This window comes from Lagenorhynchus albirostris, chromosome 8, assembly GCF_949774975.1.
Source record: "Lagenorhynchus albirostris chromosome 8, mLagAlb1.1, whole genome shotgun sequence".
In the NCBI taxonomy this organism is placed as follows: domain Eukaryota; kingdom Metazoa; phylum Chordata; class Mammalia; order Artiodactyla; family Delphinidae; genus Lagenorhynchus; species Lagenorhynchus albirostris.
In genome coordinates this window covers 5,171,790-5,193,550 of record NC_083102.1, presented here as the reverse complement: position 1 = coordinate 5,193,550, position 21,761 = coordinate 5,171,790, and the positions used below count along the sequence as shown (strand labels likewise).

Below are 21,761 nucleotides of genomic sequence, written 5' to 3'. Positions count from 1 at the left end.
CTCAGGCTTTGTGAGAGAACCTGTTGCAGTTCTTTGTGAAGTCCATGAAAAAAGCACACCCAGCTCTCAGCTGTCTTCTAGTCTTCACATGCTTGTAACCCTTCTTCCTACCAGGGCTTTCAGTGCGGGTCTCTACCCTCTGCTCCCCAGCCTTGCAGGTGGGAGTTAGATGCTGGAGCACATCTCTCAGGAGAGCAGGGCTGCACCTGGGGACTGTCGCTCTATGTTTCTGGGCTCCACGACTTCACGTACTGTGATTGGAGGCAGACAGGAGCACTGACCCCATTTTCAGCTTCCCTTTGCCAGTGCAAGAAGAAAGTTCCTTGGACTGTTGCTACATGTGCTCTCATTCGTAGTTACAGGGCAGTGGCCAGTTTTTGCCTATTTCATCATCTTCATGGGTATTTGTTTTTCAGTGTTTAATTTTTAATATTTTTAATCAAAAACATATATTCACAGTAATAAGTCAAACAGTGTAGAACAACTTAGGATGAGAAGTGGCTGGCTCTAACCCTCCCTCCCCATTCTCAGTCCTTCTCCCCAGAGGCAAATTCTTTTAACCACTTTTAGTTTTGGTCTTCCATTTCTTACTTCCTGAACTCTAAATTATATGCATAGTCCTCTTTTCAACATAAAACCAACTATAGACCTCTCTGTTGGAAAAATGAAGATTTAGCTCATTTACATCACTCCCATCTTCCCTTTATTGTTGTAGGATGAGTTTTTAGTTACTGTATTGGTTACTTTTGATACTTAAAAGAAAAAATCTGTTTCTTGTTCTGACTTTTTTTTTTTTTTTGGCTGCGTTGGGTCTTTGTTGCTGCACGTGGGCTCTCTCTAGCTGCAACGAGCGGGGGCCACTCCTCGCTGCGGTGCACGGGCTTCTCATTGCGGTGGCTTCTCTTGTTGCAGAGCACGGCCTCTAGGTGCACGGGCTTCAGTAGTTGTGGCATGCAGGCTCAGTAGTTGTGGCACACAGGCTCAGCAGTTGTGGCTTGCAGGCTCCAGAGTAGCAGGCTCAGTAGTTGTGGCGCACGGGCTTAGTTGCTCCGCGTCATGTGGGATCTTCCCGGACCAGGGCTCGAACCCATGTCCCCTGCATTGGCAGGCGGATTCCCAACCACTGCGCCACCAGGGAAGCCCCGTTCTGTTGACTTTCGACAGCATCATTTGACATTCTTCCTTGAACAGTGAGGCTGTGACCACCGCTTTCTCCTTTTTTCCACTTTTTCTCCCCTTTCGGCTGTAAGCTGTTTCACTTTTATTATATCAAGGTTGCTAACTTCTTGAGTTGCATATTTAGATTTTTTAAATTTTCAGCCTTTTTTCTTTTCTAATACATGTATTTAAGATGATAAATTTTCTTCTGATTATGGCTTTAGCTGCATCCCACAAACTGTGATATATCATTTTTTATTGTCATTTTTTTTAACATCTTTATTGGGGTATAATTGCTTTACAGTGGTGTGTTAGCTTCTGCTTTATAACAAAGTGAATCAGTTATACATATACATATGTTCCCATATCTCTTCCCTCCTGCGTCTCCCTCCCTCCCACCCTCCCTATCCCACCCCTCCAGGCGGTCACAAAGCACCGAGGAGATCTCCCTGTGCTATGTGGCTGCTTCCCACTAGCCATCTACCTTACGTTTGGTAGTGTATGTATGTCCCTGCCTCTCTCTCGCTTTGTCACAGCTCGCCCTTCCCCCTCCCCATATCCTCAAGTCCGTTCTCCGGTAGGTCTGTGTCTTTATTCCTGTCTTACCCCTAGGTTCTTCATGACATTTTTTTCCCTTAAATTCCATATATACGTGTTAGCATACGGTATTTGTCTTTCTCTTTCTGACTTACTTCACTCTGTATGACAGACTCTAGGTCTATCCACCTCATTACCAATAGCTCAATTTCGTTTCTTTTTATGGCTGAGTAATATTCCATTGTATATATGTGCCACATCTTCTTTATCCATTCATCCGATGATGGGCACTTAGGTTGTTTCTATCTCTGGGCTATTGTAAATAGAGCTGCAGTAAACATTTTGGTACATGACTCTTTTTGAATTATGGTTTTCTCAGGGTATACGCCCAGTAGTGGGATTGCTGGGTCATATGGTAGTTCTATTTGTAGTTTTTTAAGGAACCTTCATACTGTTCTCCATAGTGGCTGTACCAATTCACAGTCCCACCAGCAGTGCAAGAGTGTTCCCTTTTCTCCACACCCTCTCCAGCATTTATTGTTTCTAGATTCTTTGATGATGGCCATTCTGACCCGTGTGAGATGATATCTCATTGTAGTTTTGATTTGCATTTCTCTAATGTTTAATGATGTTGAGCATTCTTTCATGTGTTTGTTGTCAGTCTGTATATCGTTGGAGAAATGTCTATTTAGGTCTTCTGCCCATTTATGGATTGGGTTGTTTGTTTTTTTGTTATTGCGCTGCATGAGCTGCTTGTAAATTTTGGAAATTAATCCTTTGTCAGTTGCTTCATTTGCAAATATTTTCTCCCATTCTGAGGGTTGTCTTTTCGTCTTGTTTATGGTTTCCTTTGCTGTGCAAAACCTTTGAAGTTTCATTAGGTCCCATTTGTTTATTTTTGTTTTTATTTCCATTTCTCTAGGAGGTGGGTCAAAAAGGATCTTGCTGTGATTTATGTCATAGAGTGTTCTGCCTATGTTTTCCTCTAAGAGTTTGATAGTTTCTGGCCTTACATTTATGTCTTTAACCCATTTTGAGCTTATTTTTGTGTATGGTGTTAGGAAGTGATCTAATCCCATACTTTTACATGTAGCTGTCCAGTTTTCCCAGCACCACTTATTGAAGAGGCTGTCCTTTCTCCACTGTACATTCCTCCCTCCTTTATCAAAGATAAGGTGACCATATGTGCGTGGGTCTATCTCTGGGCTTTCTATCCTGTTCCACTGATCTATCTTTCTGTTTTTGTGCCAGTACCATATTGTCTTGATTACTGTAGCTTTGTAGTATAGTCTGAAGTCAGCGAGCCTGATTCCTCCAGCTCCGTTTTTCGTTCTCAAGATTGCTTTGGCTATTCGGGGTCTTTTGTGTTTCCATACAAATGGTGAAATTTTTTGTTCTAGTTCTGTGAAAAATGCCAGTGGTAGTTTGATAGGGATTGCATTGAATCTGTAGATTGCTTTGGGTAGTAGAGTCATTTTCACAATGTTGATTCTTCCACTCCAAGAACATGGTATATCTCTCCATCTATTTGTATCACCTTTAATTTCTTTCATCAGTGTCTTATAATTTTCTGCATACAGGTCTTTTGTCTCCTTCAGTAGGTTTATTCCTAGATATTTTATTCTTTTTGTTGCAATGGTAAATGGGAGTGTTTTCTTGATTGCACTTTCAGATTTTTCATCATTAGTGTATAGGAATGCCAGAGATTTCTGTGCATTAATTTTGTATCCTGCTACTTTACCAAATTCATTGATTAGCTCTAGTAGTTTTCTGGAAGCATCTTTAGGATTCTCTATGTATAGGATCATGTCATCTGCAAAGAGTGACAGCTTACTTCTTCTTTTCCAATTTGGATTCCTTTTATTTCCTTTTCTTCTCTGATTGCTGTGGCTAAAACTTCCAAAACTATGTTGAATAAGAGTGGTGGGAGTGGGCAACCTTGTCTTGTTCCTGATCTTAGTGGAAATGCTTTCAGTTTTTCACCATTGAGAATAATGTTGGCTGTGGGCTTGTCATATATGGCCTTTATTATGTTGAGAAAAGTTCCCTCTATGCCTACTTTCTGCAGGGTTTTTATCATAAATGGGTGTTGAATTTTGTCAAAAGCTTTCTCTGCATCTATTGAGATGATCATATGGTTTTTCTCCTTCAATCTGTTAATATGGTTTATCACATTGATTGATTTGCATATATTGAAGAATCCTTGCATTCCTGGAATAAACTCCACTTGATCATGGTGTATGATCCTTTTAATGTGCTGTTGGATTCTGTTTGCTAGTCTTTTGTTGAGGATTTTTGCATCTATGTTCATCAGTGATATTGGCCTGTAGTTTTCTTTCTTTGTGACATCCTTGTCTGGTTTTGGTATCAAGGTGATGGTGGCCTCGTAGTATGAATTTGGGAGTGTTCCTCCTTCTGCTATATTTTGGAAGAGTTTGAGAAGGATAGGTGTTAGCTCTTCTCTAAATGTTTGATAGAATTCGCCTGTGAAGCCATCTGGTCCTGGGCTTTTGTTTGTTGGAAGATTTTTAATCACAGTTTCAATTTCAGTGCTTGTGATTGGTCTGTTCGTATTTTCTATTTCTCCCTGATTCAGTCTTGGCAGGTTGTGCATTTCTAAGAATTTGTCCATTTCTTCCAGGTTGTCCATTTTATTGGCATAGAGTTGCTTGTAATCTCTCATGATCCTTTGTATTTCTGCAGTGTCAGTTGTTACTTCTCCTTTTTCATTTCTAATTCTGTTGATTTGAGTCTTCTCCCTTTTTTTCTTGATGAGTCTGGCTAATGGTTTATCAATTTTGTTTATCTTCTCAAAGAACCAGCTTTTAGTTTTATTGATCTTTGCTATTGTTTCCTTCATTTCTTTTTCATTTTTTTCTGATCTGATTTCTATGATTTCTTTCCTTCTGCTAGCTTTGGGGTTTTTTTGTTCTTCTTTCTCTAATTGCTTTAGGTGCAAGGTTAGGTTGTTTATTCGAGGTGTTTCCTGTTTCTTAAGGTGGGCTTGTATTGCTATAAACTTCCCTCTTAGAGCTGCTTTTGCTGCATCCCATAGGTTTTGGGTCGTTGTGTCTCCATTGTCATTTGTTTCTAGGTATTTTTTAATTTCCTCTTTGATTTCTTCAGTGATCACTTCGTTATTAAGTAGTGTATTGTTTAGCCTCCATGTGTATTTTTTACAGATCTTTTCCTGTAATTAATATCTAGTCTCATGGCGTTATGGTCATAACAGATACTTGATACAATTTTAGTTTTCTTAAATTTACCAAGGCTTGATTTGTGACCCAAGATATGATCTATCCTGGAGAATGTTCCATGAGCACTTGAGAAAAATGTGTATTCTGTTGTTTTTGGATGGAGTGTCCTATAAATATCAATTAAGTCCATCTTGTTTAATGTCTCATTTAAAGCTTGTGTTTCCTTATTTATTTTCATTTTGGATGATCTGTCCATTGGTGAAAGTGGGGTGTTTAAGTCCCCTACTATGAATGTGTTACTGTCGATTTCCCCTTTTATCACTGTTAGTATTTGCCTTATGTATTGAGGTGCTCCTATGTTGGGTGCATAAATATTTACAGTTGTTATATCTTCTTCTTGGATTGATCCCTTGATCATGATGTAGTGTCCTTCTTTGTCTCTTCTAATAGTCTTTATTTTAAAGTCTATTTTGTCTGATATGAGAATTGGTACTCCAGCTTTCTTTTGGCTTCCATTTGCATGGAATATCTTTTTCCATCCCCTCACTTTCAGTCTGTATGTGTCTCTAGGTCTGAAGTGGGTCTCTTGTAGACAGCATATATATGGGTCTTGTTTTTGTATCCATTTAGCCAATCTGTGTCTTTTGGTGGGAGCATTTAGTCCATTTACATTTAAGGTAATTATCGATATGTATGTTCCTATTCCCATTTTCTAAATTGTTTTGTGTTCATTATTGTAGGTCTTTTCCTTCTCTTGTGTTTCCTACCTAGAGAAGATCCTTGAGCATTTGTTGTAAAGCTGGTTTGGTGGTGCTGAACTCTCAGCTTTTGCTTGTCTGTAAAGGTTTTAATTTCTCCATCAAATCTGAATGAGATCCCTTGCTGGGTAATCTTGGTTGCAGGTTTTTCTCCTTCATCACTTGTCCTTCATCAGTATGTCCTGCCACTCCCTCCTGGCTTGCAGAGTTTCTGCTGAGAGATCAGCTGTTAACCTTTTGGGGATTCCCTTGTGTGTTATTTGTTGTTTTTCCCTTGCTGCTTTTAATATGCTTTCTTTGTATTTAATTTTTGACAGTTTGATTAATATGTGTCTTGGCATATTTCTCCTTGGATTTATCCTGTATGGGACTCTCTGTGCTTCCTGGACTTGATTAACTATTTCCTTGCCCATATTAGGGAAGTTTTCAACTATAATCTCTTCAAATATTTTCTCAGTCCCTTTCTTTTTCTCTTCTTCCTCTGGAACCCCTATAATTCGAATGTTGGTGCGTTTAATGTTGTCCCAGAGGTCCCTGAGACTGTCCTCAGTTCTTTTCATTCTTTTTTCTTTATTCTGCTCTGCAGTAGTTATTTCCACTATTTTATCTTCCAGGTCACTTATCCGTTCTTCTGCCTCAGTTATTCTGCTATTGATCCCATCTAGAGTACTTTTAATTTCATTTATTGTGTTGTTCATCGTTGCTTATTTCATCTTTATTTCTTCTAGGTCCTTGTTGACTGGTTCTTGCATTTTGTCCATTCTGTTTCCAAGATTTCGGATCATCCTTACTATCATTATTCTGAATTCTTTTTCAGGTAGACTGGCTATTTCCTCTTCATTTGTTAGGTCTGGTGCATTTTTATCTTGCTCCTTTATCTGCTGTGTGTTTTTCTGTCTTCTCATTTTGCTTATCTTACTGTGTTTGGGGTCTCCTTTTTGCAGGCTGCCAGTTTGTAGTTCCCGTTGTTTTTGATGTCTGTCCCCAGTGGCTAAGGTTGGTTCAGTGGGTTGTGTAGGCTTCCTGGTGGAGGGGACTAGTGCCTGTGTTCTGGTGGATGAGGCTGGATCTTGTCTCTCTGGTGGGCAGGTCCACGTCTGGTGGTGTGTTTTGGGGTGTCTGTGGACTTATTATGACTTTATGCAGCCTCTCTGCTAATGGTTGGGGTTGTGTTCCTGTTTTGCCAGTTGTTTGGCATAAGGTGTCCAGCACTGTAGCTTGTTGGTCGTTGAGTGAAGCTGGGTGCTGGTGTTGAGATGGAGGTCTCTGGGAGATTTTCACCGTTTGATATTATGTGGAGCTGGGAGGTCTCTTGTGGACCAGTGCCCTGAAGTTGGCTCTCCCACCTCAGAGGCACAGCACTGACTCCTGGCTGCAGCACCAAGAGCCTTTCATCCACACGGCTCAGAATAAAAGGGAGAAAAAGTAGAGAGAAAGAATTAGTAGAAGTAAGAAGAAAGGAAGGAAGGAAAGGAGGGAAGGAAGAAAGAAAGAAGAAAAGGAAAGAAGGAAAGAAAGGAGGGAGGGAGGAAGGGAAGGTGGGTGGAAGGAAGGAAGGAGGGAAGGAAGGAAGAAAGAAAGAAGATAAAGTAAAGTAAAATAAAGTTATTAAATTAAAAAATAATTATTAAGAAAAAACGGACGGATAGAACCTTAGGACAAATTGTGGAAGCAAAGCTATACAGACAAAATCTCACACAGAAGCATACACATACACACTCACACAAAGAGGAAAAGGGGAAAAAATTAAATCTTGCTCTCAAAGCCTACCTTCTCAATTTGGGATAATTTGTTGTGTAAAGGAGGGAGGGAAGGAAGGAAGGAAAAAGAAAGAGAGAGAGAGAGAGAGAGAGAGAGAGAGAAAGGATAAAGTAAAATAAAGTTATTAAAATTAATTATTAAGAAAAAAATTTTTTAAAAAAACGAAAACAGACGGATAGAATCCTAGGACAAATGGTGGAAGCAAAACTATACAGACAAAATCTCACACAGAAGCGTACACATACACACTCACAAAAAGAGGAAAAGGGGAAGAAATCATAAATCTTGCTCTCAAAGTCCACCTCCTCAATTTGGGATGATTCGTTGTCTATTCATGTATTCCACAGATGCAGGTTCATCAAGTTGATTGTGGAGCTTTAATCCGCTGCTTCTGAGGCTGCTGGGAGAGATTTCCCTTTCTCTTCTTTGTTCCCACAGCTCCCGGGGCTCAGCTTTGGATTTGGCCCCGCCTCTGCGTGTAGGTCGCTGGAGGGCGTCTGTTTTTTGCTCAGACAGGACGGGGTTAAAGGAGCCGCTGATTCGGGAGCTCTGGCTCACTCAGGTCCGGGGGAGGGGTGGCGCGGAGTACGGGGCGGGCCTGCGGCGGCAGAGGCCGGTGTGACGTTGCACCAGCCTGAGGTGCGCCGTGCGTTCTCCCGGGGAAGTTGTCCCTGGATCCCGGGACCCTGGCAGTGGCGGGCTGCACAGGCTCCCCGGAAGGGGTGTGTGGAGAGTGACCTGTGCTCGCACACAGGCCCCTTGGTGGCGGCAGCAGCAGCCTTAGCGTCTCCCGCCCGTCTCTGGGGTCCGCGCTTTTAGCCGCGGCTCGCACCCGTCTCTGGGGTCCGCGCTTTTAGCCGCGGCTCGCACCCGTCTCTGGGGTCCGCACTTTTAGCCACGGCTCGTGCCCGTCTCTGGAGTTCTTTTAAGTAGCGCTCTTACTCCCCTCTCCTCACGCACCAGGAAACAAAGAGGGAAGAAAAAGTCTCCTGCCTCTTCGGCAGCTCCAGACCTTTTCCTGGAGTCCCTCCCGGCCAGCCGTGGCGCACTAACCCCCTGCAGGCTGTGTTCACGCGCCAACCCCAGTCCTCTCCCTGCGCTCCGACCGACCGAAGCCCGAGCCTCGGCTCCCAGCCCTAACCGGCGGGTGAGCAGACAAGCCTCTCGGGCTGGTGAGTGCTGGTCCACACCGATCCTCTGTGCGGGAATCTCCCCGCTTTGCCCCCCGCACCCCTGTTGCTGTGTTCTCCTTCGCGGCCCCGAAGCTCCCTCCTCCACCACCCGCAGTCTCCGCCCGCGAAGGGGCTTCCTAGTGTGTGGGAACCTTTCCTCCTTCACAGCTCCTTCCCACTGGTGCAGGTCCCGTCCCTATTCTTTTGTCTCTGTTTTTTCTTTTGCCCTACCCAGGGACGTGGGGAGTTTCTTGCCTTTTGGGAGGTCTGAGGTCCTCTGCCAGCGTTCAGTAGGTGTTCTGTAGGAGTTGCTCCACGTGTAGATGTATTTCTGGTGTATTGTATAGCACAGAGGACTCTGCTCAGTACACTGTAATAACCTCCAAACTCGGAACTCCACACTGCAGAGGCCCTCCTTTCAACGTGCTGCCTCTCCCCTTCTCCGCAGGTCACAAACAGAGGCCCAGGTCACAAGCAGAGGCCTATTGTCATTTATTTCAAAATATTTTCATTGTTATGTCTTCTCTGACCTGTAGGTTATTTAGCAGTGCATTTATTATTTTACAGGCATACGGAAACCTTATAGTCGTTATTTAATCCTAGCTTATACTGTGGTCAGAATTTGTTTTTTCTGCAGTTGTTAAGGATGAGATGCTGTATTTGTTGGGTCGTTTATTGTGTTGTTCAAATATTCTATATTTTTATTAATTTTTAATTCACGTGTTGTCAGTTATTGAAAATGGTATATTAATTTCCCACTACAATTGTGTGTCTGTTTCTCCTTGTAGTTCTTCATATATTTTCTTCATATATTTTGAGGCTCTGTTAATAGATGCATGACAGTTTAGAATTATTAAATCTTCTGGTGATGAAACCATTTATCATTATGAATTGTATTTCATTCTGTACTTCTAGAATAGTGTCCCTTTTGCTGTCAGTCTTCCTGTGGTCACATATTTATACGTGTCCCTGTAAGCAGCATGTAGTTGCTTTTGTTTTGTTTTGAAGCCTGTGTGGAAAACTTTGTCTTTTAATTAGGGCTTAGTTGATTACTTACATGTTTGTGTCTATGGTTACAGTGGTACTGTTTGGTTTCTGTCTGTTCTATGTTGTTTTCTCTGCTTTTACGTGCTTTTGGACTGAATTCCAATTATTCTGTTCCCAGCTGCCACCCATTATTAGACATTATAGTTTCTTACCTACTGTTCTGTTAGTGGTTACCTTAGAAAGTACAGCCTTCATACTTGACATATCAAAGTGTAATATAGATTGGTATTTTCTCCAAACAATGCAAGGATATCAGAATGTTCATACTCCAGTTATCCCCCTTCAAGTTATATTGCTGAAATGTACACGTGTGTTTGGGGGTGGTGGTGTGGTGTGTTTTTGTACTTTTGGGCCATGCCGCATGGCTTGCAGGATCTTAGTTCCCTACCCAGGGATCCATCCCGGGCCCCCTGCAGTGGAAGCTTGGAGTCCTAACCATTGGACTGCCAGGGAAGTCCCACGTGTGTATTTTTTTTAACCCTACAAGACTTTTTTATGTAACCATTATTCATTTACGTTTACCCACATATTTCCCCTTTTATGTTACTTTTTATCCTTTCTGCATCTGCAAGCTTCCATCTAGGATTTATTTTCATTTTGACTAAAGAACACATTTTAGTATTTCTTTTGGTTGGACCTTCAGGTGATTATTCCTCTCTTTCTGAAAATGTCTTTGTTTCACACTTTGTGTGTGTGTGTGTGTGTGTGTGTGTGTGTGTGTGTGCACGCACGCGCGTGCGTGCGTGCAGAAGGATTCACATTTATTGGTTCAACTACAGTACCTAACATTTGCTACACATGTATTTCACACTAATTGGTCACATTTCCACAGGTTGTCAGTTCACAGAAAAGGGCCCATCCCTTGCCAGATGGCAGGGTAGGAGGTACAGAGGGCCTGGGTAGCAGAGCCCGCCAGCTATCACTTGGTCATGCAGGATTGATGGAGCCAGGTTGGCGGGCAGCCCTTGGCCGGCCCTTTGGGGACAGGGGCTCAGAGATACCCTGGTTACTCAACTCCTGTACAGGACTGTGGGTAGAGGTGGGCCCCAGGTAGGTAGCCCAGGGGTAGGCTCATGGATGCATGCGCCACCACAGCTCCCTGAAGGTGGGGTCATGGGAGGTGGTGTTCTCTGTGCCTTGGATCATAGGAAGGAAATGGAGGCCTCTTCAAGGGGTTGTAGCCCCTGGCTGGACAGGTGGGAAGGACTCCCCAGACATGATACAGACATTACAGCGCAGACGCAAGCCCCTACCGCAGGCTGGGATGGCAACACAGACAGAAACACCAACACCCCAGGGCAGGTGGGGTTTCTTTCCCAACAGACACGTGGAGACAGAGCAGAAGCAACAGTATTCTTTTCCCACAAGATTCCTCAGAGAGGAACAGACCAGGACGTCACTCAAGAGGTAGTTTTTTTTTTTTTCCTTTTCATGGAAATTTGAGTCAGCGACATTATCACCTATTGTAAGATATTTCAGAGAAAGAAAACAGTGGTCACCAAAGGGCAAAAATGACCCCTGGAGCAGGGCTGGCTCCAGGATTTGGAAGGCCAGCCTCCACCAGTAAGACAGCTTTTTTCTTGGGCTTGAAGCAAGCTCTGGCCTGATTCACAGGCTGCCACTGATTCCTGAGCAGGCTGTGGCTCAGGGGGGACTGGATTAGGCAGAGGGACCAGGCACCTTGTGAGCTGGTAGAGCCGGGGCCACTGTGGCTCATGTTGCAGGACAGCCAGAAGTCTTCACGCCTCAAGGGAGCCCAGCTGTGGCCAAAGAGGAAGCCCCAGCGTGTTCTCTGGGGCCCCTGCCTCTGAGGTAACAGTCCAGGTCTGGCTCCCAAGACCAGAAGAGAAGCCGTTGCTTGTGGTAGCCAGGAGAGGGGTTTCTGGGGACCCTGTAATTAAATACACATCCCTGAGCTGTGGTCCTAGAAACCCTTGCCTCAAGGCCAATCAGTTTCCAGCACCTGGTGGAATGATTGCCATTTGCTATCCTGAGACACAGATAAAACATCATTTCACAGACACTGGACATAGATGCTTCAAGCTGAGGGAAAAGGGAGGAACGATCAACTGCAAAGGCAGAGAGGGGAGGGCAGGGGGACTCTCATGGATCAAGTTGGGGAGAGAGTGGTGGGTTTGTTTACTTTTTTGTTTCACCATTATTTTGAAGACTAATTTTACTTGATGTTCAGTTCTAGACTGGCAGGTATATTCTTTCAGGACTTTGAAGGTATCATTCAAGAACCTTCTGGCTTCCACTGTTTCTGGTGAGAAGCCAACGACTAATTTTTTTTCTTTTGAAGGTAATCTCTCATTGGCTGCTGACTTTTTTTTCTGTCTTTGTCAGAAATGTCTTTCAGATGCATAAATTTGGTTTATTTATTGATAGCATCTAATTATCTGCCAAATTCTCAGTCTTGTCTTTCATGCTTGAACATATTGAACAGTTAAAGTCTCTGCCTGATAACTCTGTTATCTGAAACCCCTGCACATCTGTTTCTGTTGTAGATTGTTTCTCTTATTTTTTTCTTTCATGTGATTTATCTTCCTGATTGCCTGGTTATTTGCTGGTTTGCTTGTTTATTTTTGTTTAATGCTGGACATTGTATATGAAAAATTATGGAGGTACATTCATCCTGGGGCGGTGTTTTCTCCTGCAGAGACTGGCTTCTCTTCTGGGAGGCCGCTCAGAACACTAGACGCCACGCCCCTGGTGCGGTTCGGCCAGTGAGGTCATTGGAAGCCGCCTCAGGCTCTGGGGAGCCCGTCCACGTCAGTTCTCAGGAACACAGGGGTTCTCGACTGTGGCAGGACTGACCTATAGGGCCAGAGAGCTCTCCGTTGCGGGTGCTGCCCTGTGCGTTGCAGGGTGTTCAGCATATCTGGCCTCTACCCTTCAGATGCCAGTGACACCCCTCCCCCATGGCTGTGACAGCTAAAAATGTCTCGGGGAACCACTGGTCTAACACATGTTTGAGTCCAATTCAAAGTCAGACGTTTGTCTGCTCTCTCCTTGGCAGGCCCTGGAGCCCAGTTTTTAATCCACGTGGCTCTATGAGACTGTCGAAGGAATTAAATAATTCAGGTGGATTTCTGTCAACAGTAGTTATAATCAATTTTTAAAAGTACTTGTGATACTTAGAAAAGGTAGCCTTCATTTGCCAGGGACTGCAATCTAGAAAATTAAGTTATGGGGCCCAGCTCATTCCCTCATAAATCAGACAAAATGTTTCATAATAGTTAATCTAGTTTCTATTAGTAATGTTCTAAAGCTGCACTGAGTTTTTTAAAACAAGAACGGGGGCTTCCCTGGTGGCGCAGTGGTTGAGAGTCCGCCTGCTGATGCAGGGGATGCGGGTTCGTGCCCCGGTCTGGGAAGATCCCACATGCCGCAGAGCGGCTGGGCCCGTGAGCCATGGCCGCTGAGCCTGCGCGTCCAGAGCCTGTGCTCTGCAACGGGAGAGGCCCACATATCAAAAAAAAAAAAAAACAAGAACGGTAGATAATTGACTATAGAATTGATACGATAATTGTTTTCCTTTTCTAGGTCACCTACGATGGCTGGAGGACTGTTTGCCATGAACAGAAACTATTTCAGTGAACTTGGACAGTATGACAGTGGCATGGATATCTGGGGAGGAGAAAATTTAGAAATATCATTTCGGGTAAATTTTTTTTTGCATGCTTAATTATTAACTGTGTGCAAGGAATATAATTTTCATTCATGATCCCATATTTTCTGTAAATTCTCTTTGACTGTCTTTATTAACAAATTGTCCTTAATGAATACTACTTTACCACAATCTATAATGTGGATAATACCCATTCAAAATATCAAAAGCCTATAAGAAGCCTTGCATTTATTTTGTAAGAATTTAAAAGTGATAGTTGTAATGAATAGTTGGGTATGTATTAAGAAGTCTTCACGTGCATTTAATCTAGAGTTTTGTTCTTTCTTTGTCCATTTGTTAATCTTATTTGATAACCCTAGATATATATAGTTGGGGTCATCATCAGATTTTCCTGACTGCGCGAGACCATCCTGGTTCATACCTGATCTCCTGGAGAGATTATTAATAGCTCCTCATTTCACTTTCAGGAGTAGCCCAGCTGATAAGATAAATGATATCAACACCTGCGTATAGGTTACTGAACCCTTTATACATACCGTTCCCTCCAGCTGCTAAGGTTGGGCAGATGACAGCTGTGGGTGGGGTCTGTGGCTCAGCTGTGGTGGTAAGACGGTCTTTGGAAAAGGCAGAACGAGGGCAAGGGAAGAATTCAGATTTCTCTCTCTCAGCAGAGGGCCCCACTCCCCGCCTCCCATCTCCCGGTCTGCCTAACAAAGTCCCCCCCCGTTCAGATACCCTAATACCTTGTGCATATGCCATTTCGTATTTTTGCAAATGTATTTTCCTACTTAATCTTTAGAATTTGACAGTTGCAAGGTATAATAGATATTATTAGTTCAGTCTTTGTAGATAAGGTAATTGAGTCTCATAAAAATTGAAATAACTACATAAAGTAGCTCAGTCAAGGGCAAAATTTAGACCAGAACTAAGATCTGAATCTTAATCTAGAGTTATTCTGTATATTTTATAAAAAAATTTTTTTTTCTAAAAAATGGTGTGTGTATGTTTGTATGTGTTTCATGAGAAAGTACCTGTAGAACTGAGATTAGAGGATTGATGAGTAAGCATTCTTTGTCCCTAAGTCCTGAAGGTCAACTTTCTTGATGTGTTAAAACGACACGTATGGTAAGTACAATTTTAGACACAGGGTAGTAAAAGAATATTGCGTTGTTTTAGAGTTTTGTTTCTTTTTAATCGTAAAGACAGATAATTTTTTCAAATACACACTTTGACTTTATTCTATTTGAATAGTTATATCTAATAAGATAAAACCTCTTGCAAGGTTTCACAAACACCTGTTTCATGAAAATTCGTGCATCGATTTCACAGCACTGTGAGGAACCATTAACACATATTCTGCTTCTGACCAGATTTGGATGTGTGGAGGTAAGCTCTTCATCATCCCTTGCTCTAGAGTTGGACACGTTTTCCGGAAAAGGAGACCATATGGCTCTCCAGAGGGCCAGGACACCATGACACACAACTCCCTGCGGCTGGCCCATGTCTGGCTGGATGAGTATAAGGTGAGCTTAAATCTCTCACCGAGAAGGATGGATGATAAGGCTAGTAGCTCCGTTGGCTTTGGTTGCTTTTCTCTCTTCTCTTCACCCAGTCTTTCACTCATTTTTGTTGTGACTGCTTTTTAAGTTTCCCAAGCATCTAGTCTGTGAGAGGTAATATAGCCGCCAGCACCAGAAGAAACTGTGCTTCTCTTCAGTTTCTTTGTCCTCCTGTCCCCTCCTGTGACTCCCACAGAGCCTGGCTCCTCTGCTCACTGGGCTTTGCTCTGACCCAGTCCCCCTGCTTCCCCTGTCAAGACCCTGCGCACATTGTATTCCTCCCCACCTCCTCTTCTGCCATATGCAGCTCTCAGTATTTTCTTTGTAATGGCTTTTTTGAGGTGTGATTCATTTAAACAAAAAAATCTATTATTTTTCATTTTTCTTTTTAAAATTCAGGAGCAGTATTTTTCCTTAAGACCTGATCTGAGAACCAGAAGCTATGGAAATATCAGTGAGCGTGTTGAGTTGAGGAAGAAGTTGAATTGTAAATCATTTAAATGGTATTTGGATAATATTTACCCAGAGATGCAGATATCTGGGTCCAATGCCAAACCCCAGCAACCCATTTTTATCAATAGAGGGCCAAAACGCCCCAAAGTCCTCCAACGTGGAAGGGTAAGAAAGTGATCCTAGCAAAATGTTTCATTAAATGTTGTGTGATACAATAAATGACGTTGTAGGCTTAAAATATTTAAGGATAGCCCCTGGCTTGCCTTCCATTATATTCTTTTTAGGAGAATTTCCTCTACTCAGGTGTAAGACCTTAGAAATTTTGGTATCTTTGCTGTTTATATTAAGATCCTTTACCTGCCAGTGTTAAAGAGAACATGGCTTCTCTAAGTTACGTGCTGGCTTCCAAGAGGATAGCTATAAATGTGAATGTACAAATAAAGGCAATGTGAGTGAGTGTAAAATTCACTTGTTAGAGACCAGTCCAAAAAGGAAAACAAAGGAGAAATGGGGCAGCTGTATACTGCTGGCCTCAGCTCTGGAACTGAGTGCAGACAGGAAGGGAAAAAGGGTGGTCAGGGTCTAAGTGGTGGTACCAAGTCAGGTTTTACATTGGACGTCCTGAGCAGTCATCCGAGCTTAGCAGAAACCCATTGATCAACCGCAATTCTTTAGACATTCCCTTTTTGGTTCTTATCAAATTTCTTCAGTTTTATAATATCACTTCAATTTTAGATGTCTAGCCATAAAATCATACCTTTTTCTTGAATCATTTCTTAGAATTTGCTTCCTGAAAGTGTAGATATTGTAATTGTTGCCCGAATTTCCCTTTTGTTATAAAGAAGGCATCCCTCTCCTGGTTCTTTCACAATGCCAGCAATTCTTAAGTGGCTAGAATTAAGCCTAGAGCCTTCTCCTATCTTGTTGTTCTATCTTATAAAAGTCATCACGGTGTTTCTTATTATTAGGTGTTTTCTCTTTAAGTAAAAATAGGTACCAGTGTATGTCCATATAGTTGAAATCCCTTACCATTATTATTTTTGCCTTGCATCTCTAATCATATTTAATATTTAAACTAATCGTTTTACTTAGACTAGATACTCTTTGCTTCTTTTATGTATCTCACCTTTGGCATTCCTGTGGCATTTTTAATGTTTGTCTCCAGTTAGGTATGTATATTTAATTACGTACTGTCTGTTTGTGCCTTTTGTTCTTATTTCCTGAGTTTCATTTTAAGGTTCTTTAGTGGAGCGATGGTATTTAATTTCCTTCCTCCCCTATAGTAGATTAGTAAACTTGTATCTTTAGGTAGAATTTCTACTTGACACTGCCTGCATATATTGTTAAAATTGCCTATAACCTTGAAGTCTCTATTGTGATACTCCTATGTGCTAAAGCTAGAATTCAGTAATAAAAAATGCTTATCTTTTTATGACCTTTAGAATCCATACCTCTGGAATAATATTTTCATATTTCCTCTAAAACCTCCTTTTCTAGCATTCTAAGGCATCTTCTGACATTGGTCTTTCTATACCTACCAGCTTGTCAAGAGCAATCTCTTCTTTTACAGCTCTATCACTTCCAGACCCACAAGTGTCTGGCGGCCCAGGGCCGCCCAAGTCAGAAAGGAGGCCTAGTAGTGCTTAAGGCATGTGACTACAGTGACCCAAATCAGGTGAGTCAGGCCTCTGGGCTCTCAGCCAGTCCATGGACAGTGTCCTTCAGTGAAGGAAAGGGAAGCTGCTGGCAGTCAGCCTTGAGGAGGGAGGGGCAGACATCAAGATTTTAATCTGACTTTTCAAAAATTATATTGTTTTGGGGTTTTTTGTTTGCTTTTTAAAATTTATTTTAATGAGGCATACTTGATTTACAATGTTGTGTTAATTTCTACTGTACAGCAGAGTGATTCAGTTATACATATATATTCTTTTCCATTATGGTTTATCACAGGGTATTGAATGTAGTTCCCTGTGCTATACAGTAGGACCTTGTTGTTTATCCATTCTCTATAGAATAGTTTGCATCTGCTAATCCCAAACTCCCAATCTATCCCTCTCCTGACTCCCCTCCCCCTTGGCAGCCGCAAGTCTGTTCTCTGTGTCTGTTTTGTAGGTAAGTTCATTTGTATCATTTTTTTTTAGATACCACAAATAAGTGATACCGTATGATATTTGTCTTTCTCTTTCTGACTTCACTTAGTATGATAATCTCTAGGTCCATCCATGCTGCTACAAATGGCATTATTTCATTCTTTTTTATGACTGAGTAGTATCCCATTATGTATATGTGCCACATCTTCTTTATCCATTCATTTGTTGATGGACATTTAGGTTGTTTCCATGTCTTGGCTATTGTGAATAGTGCTGCTATGAACATTGGGGTGCAACGTATCTTTTCAAATTATGGTTTTCTCCGGATGTATGCCCAGGAGTGGGATTGCTGTATCATATGGCAGCTCTATTTTAGTTTTTTGAGGAACTTCCGTACTGTTTTCCATAGTGGTTGCACCAGCTTACATTCCCACCAGCAATGTAGGAGGGTTCCCCTTTTCTCCACACCCTCTCCAGCATTTGTTATTTGTAGACTTTTTAATGATGGCAGTTCTGACCAGTGTGAGGTGGTACCTCATTGTAGTTTTGATGTGCATTTCTCTTATAAGTAGCAACGTTGAGCATCTTTTCATGTGCTTGTTGGCCATCTGTATGTCTTCTTTGGAGAAATGTCTGTTTAGGCCTTGTGCCCATTTTTTGATTGGGTTGTTTCTTTTTGTTGTTGTTGAGTTGTATAAGCTGTTTGTATATTTTGGAAATTAAGCCCTTGTCAGTCACATCATTTGCAAATATTTTCTCCCAGTCTGTAGGCTGTCTTTTCGTTGCTTACAGTTTCCTTTGCTATACAGAAAGCTTGTAAGTTTGATTAGGTCCCATTGTTTATTTTTGCTTTTTTTTTTTTTTTTACCTTGGGAGACTGACCTAAGAAAACATTGGTACAATTAATGTCAGAGAATGTTTCGCCTTTGCCTATGTTCTCTTTTAGGAGTTTTATGCTATCGTGTCTTGTATTTAAGTCTTGTGTATGGTGTGAAGGTGTGTTCTAACTTCACTGATTTACACGCGGCTGTCCAGCTTTCCCAGCACCACTTGCTGAAGTTAAATTGTTTACGCTGGGAATGATTTTAGAGATTTTAGAGATCATCTATCTAATACTGTTGTGGTCTCCTTTGTACATTTTCCCTACCTCTGGTCATTGTTTGTCATAGTAATATTGTGTTTGTTTAGAGCATTATTTGTACTTTGCAGTTACACAGAATGAATTTGAGTTATATAGAATTAATTGAAAGCTGTATGAATTTGTTAGAAATGGCAAAGGACATGCATCTTCTCTCTGGCCCAGAACATTAAATCTGCATTGGATGAATCAGAATATCTTTTGTAGAGTTTTCTGTGAAATTGAGTTTTCCTAACTGATTTTTAGTAGTTCATCAGAGGAAACAGCACAATTTCAATTCATGTCATTCAAATAATTTATTCTCAACTTATGTGTCCTTTCAGCGATATTAAGTGAACCTAAAAATAAGCAGAAAACTTATTGCAAACTGCTTTGTATCTGATAAAATAGCATAACCTAACATTGGTCTAATCTCCTAGTTGTAGTGCCTCAAGACTGTAATGCTCAAAACATGTCGTAAGTAAGCAAGCTTCATTTACTTACGTTTCCATCTGAGTGGTGGACGGGGCCATTCAAGAATGAAAAGAACACTTGGGCCCTTTTTGGATAGAGTGTGTCCTTTGAAATTTCATAGATCACATCTTATTTCTAGGAGAGTTCATGCACGCTATCTAAGGTGTTAACATCCTGGAAAACATGGTTTAAAGAGGGTTTTGTGCCACGTCTGGGTGCGAGAGGTGTCAGTGTTGTAGACATGGAAGTGTTAAATTGTAGTGAGGTTTTGGTGGTTTAGGTTGTGGTAGGATGAGATTGGTGAGATTTGTTCCAGAAACTGCAAGAGGTTTGAGGAGATGGAGTTACACTCTCCTGTCTGTACTATGTTGTGACTGCACAGAATTGCACTTACACCCTAGCACATGTGGCTGTTGGATTGGTAATTTTATTTCATTTCCTCAGTCACACATGGCACACTCCCAGCGCTCGGAGCCGCGTGTGGAGATTATAAAGCACCAGCGTCTGTGTTTACTGGGGCTGTCATGGCGCCGATGGGGAGCCTTCTCTTCGTACCAAGAGGCAGCACACATACGTCTTGGGCCTGTAGGTAGAAGCAGTAATGAATAAAATAATTCAGAGGATAGGAGAAAATGTTTTCCTTTTCAATTTAGTGATGGTGCATGTTGGAGAATAAAGTTATTCATTGCACTTGGCCATTTCAGCCAGTTTCAGGCCTTTGTTCTTGAAAATAATCTGAGACACCATAAAGACAACTATCCTCAAAGATCATTTGCACGTCTAAGGAGAATCCTGCTTTGGGGCCATCAATGAAATTGTAATCTCAGTGCAAATGTTATTATGAGCCGGGAATAGAGTATACTGTTCCACAGGATGATGGGATATGACAGCTTACGCACAGTCATCACTGCCCAACAGATGAGGGAAATATGAAAATCATAGCCTCATGTGTTTTCCTTGTACAGAAGGCAAACCAGCCGCCTCACTGGGCTCCTTCAGTTCTACACAGTGTGAGAATTAAAAGCATTGTGTAATTGCGAAATCCTGGAATTGGGGAAGATCTACAATCTTGTGCTCAAATACAGTCAATTAAGTTAACTCAACCACTGCTCACATTTCTTCCTGGAATTGCACCTCACTTTCTCTAAGCTGGTCTGTTCCTGCTGCAAGAGACCATACAAAATAAATCCCTTCTTCCACAAATGTGTGAAGTGTCGTGCCGTCTGCTTTTCAGAATCTGAAGCAAAACTTGAGGTTTTGATCTTTCATTTTCTTCCTTAGATTTGGATTTATAATGAAGAGCACGAATTGGTTTTAAACAATCTCCTTTGCCTGGATATGTCAGAGACTCGCTCATCAGACCCCCCACGACTCATGAAATGCCACGGGTCAGGAGGATCCCAGCAGTGGACCTTTGGGGTGAGGAGACAGACAAGGCTGAGGGAGGGAGCTCGGCAGAGGGGCTCATGTCCTGCTTACCTCGTAGAAGGTTGTTCTGAGTTTGTAGCATCCCGCAAATAAGTAAGTAATGTGAAATGCTCCACGTCTCTTCTGGATTACTGTCTCTACCATATTCTGGCAATAAGTTTTTTAACTTAAAGCAAGTAACTGGTGGTATTTTTTTCTTGCCACCACTTTATTTTCAGAGGAATAATCGGCTGTACCAGGTGTCGGTTGGACAGTGCCTGAGAGCGGTCGATCCACTGAGTCGCAGAGGCTTTGTCGCCATGGCCATCTGTGATGGCTCCTCGTCACAGCAGTGGCATTTGGAAGGTTAGGGTGGACGCTGTGGCTGGAACGGCGATTTGTCACGCTTGTCCTCAACACGGAGACGCCTGGGACCCTAGCAGAGGTGAGACAGCAGCCACAGTGGAGGTCACAGCCCCGAGGGACCATCGGGAGGTGAAGAAGTATGGTTCACCAAGAGGTTCAGGTCATTTCTCAACTGCTGTGAAGGAATTTCTTACTTACGGTAGGAAACCAGAATGCAGTATTAACTCTCTAAAGAGTCAGGTTTGTATAGAAGGATAAAGCCCAGGAAACTGACATGTCTATTCAAATTTATTTATGCTTCCTTTTAATCCCCTTAAATAATGGAGTGGCGTTTATCTGATCAGGAACTTGTCATGATTTCCTTTCTTAGAAGATTTTGTAGATGACAGTTAATTTTTTTAAAATTTCTAATACCATGTTCTAAATAGTTTTAAATAAACTGATTGAATCCACATTACGTTTAACTTCAGAAGGCATCATTTATAAGATTATATTTAAGAGAGTTAACTACTATAAATTATTTTGATGAATTATGGTACTATATACATTTACAATAAAGGATCCTTTTAATTATCTAGGATTTCTTGTCTTCTCTTTCGTTTTGTATTGGGGTCTCTGGTCTGAGTTATCCTACGTACGTGATACATGGTAAGAAATGCACAGGGATTCGGCTGATGAACCAGTAACAGGTAGGTAGCAGCCCGAACCTTAGGGATGTTTCAGTTTCTTAGCTTGAACTGTGTGAGTCTGAAGCTGAACGTATGTGAATTTGAATACTTCAAAGTTACCTGTGAAACACCCAGGTAGAGTTGTTAAATAGGTGTTAAAGTTATTTGGATATAGAGGTCAGGATTTCAGAAGATGTATTTCAGTTAGAGATATAAATTTAGGAATCATCTGTATATACTGTAAATGTCCTAATATAAAGTGAGTTTTTTCCCACCAAAATTACATCTCAGAGGAGACATAGTCTCATAGGGTATTTTTTCAGTTATTTTATCTGGACACACAAAGCAGTTTTAAGTACCAATTTG

General features: G+C 41.8%; 1 protein-coding gene across 5 annotated transcripts in view; it reads left to right on the top strand.

Moving 5' to 3' along the window:
• Window positions 1–21,300, top strand: part of GALNT11 (polypeptide N-acetylgalactosaminyltransferase 11) — a 55,030-nt gene extending 33,730 nt beyond the window's left edge. The window contains exons 7-12 of one of the 5 annotated variants that reach the window (XM_060156309.1): window positions 13,177–13,294; window positions 14,632–14,784; window positions 15,220–15,438; window positions 16,844–16,948; window positions 20,236–20,373; window positions 20,601–21,300. In XM_060156309.1, coding sequence (XP_060012292.1) covers window positions 13,177–13,294; window positions 14,632–14,784; window positions 15,220–15,438; window positions 16,844–16,948; window positions 20,236–20,373; window positions 20,601–20,732 — 865 coding nt within the window. In that variant the 3' untranslated portion in view covers window positions 20,733–21,300. Of the gene's footprint in view, window positions 1–13,176; window positions 13,295–14,631; window positions 14,824–15,219; window positions 15,439–16,843; window positions 16,949–20,235; window positions 20,476–20,600 lie in introns of those variants that run through there. The other 4 variants (XM_060156307.1, XM_060156308.1, XM_060156311.1 and 1 more) reach the window with 4 other exon arrangements.
• The last annotated feature ends 461 nt before the right edge of the window (window positions 21,301–21,761 follow it).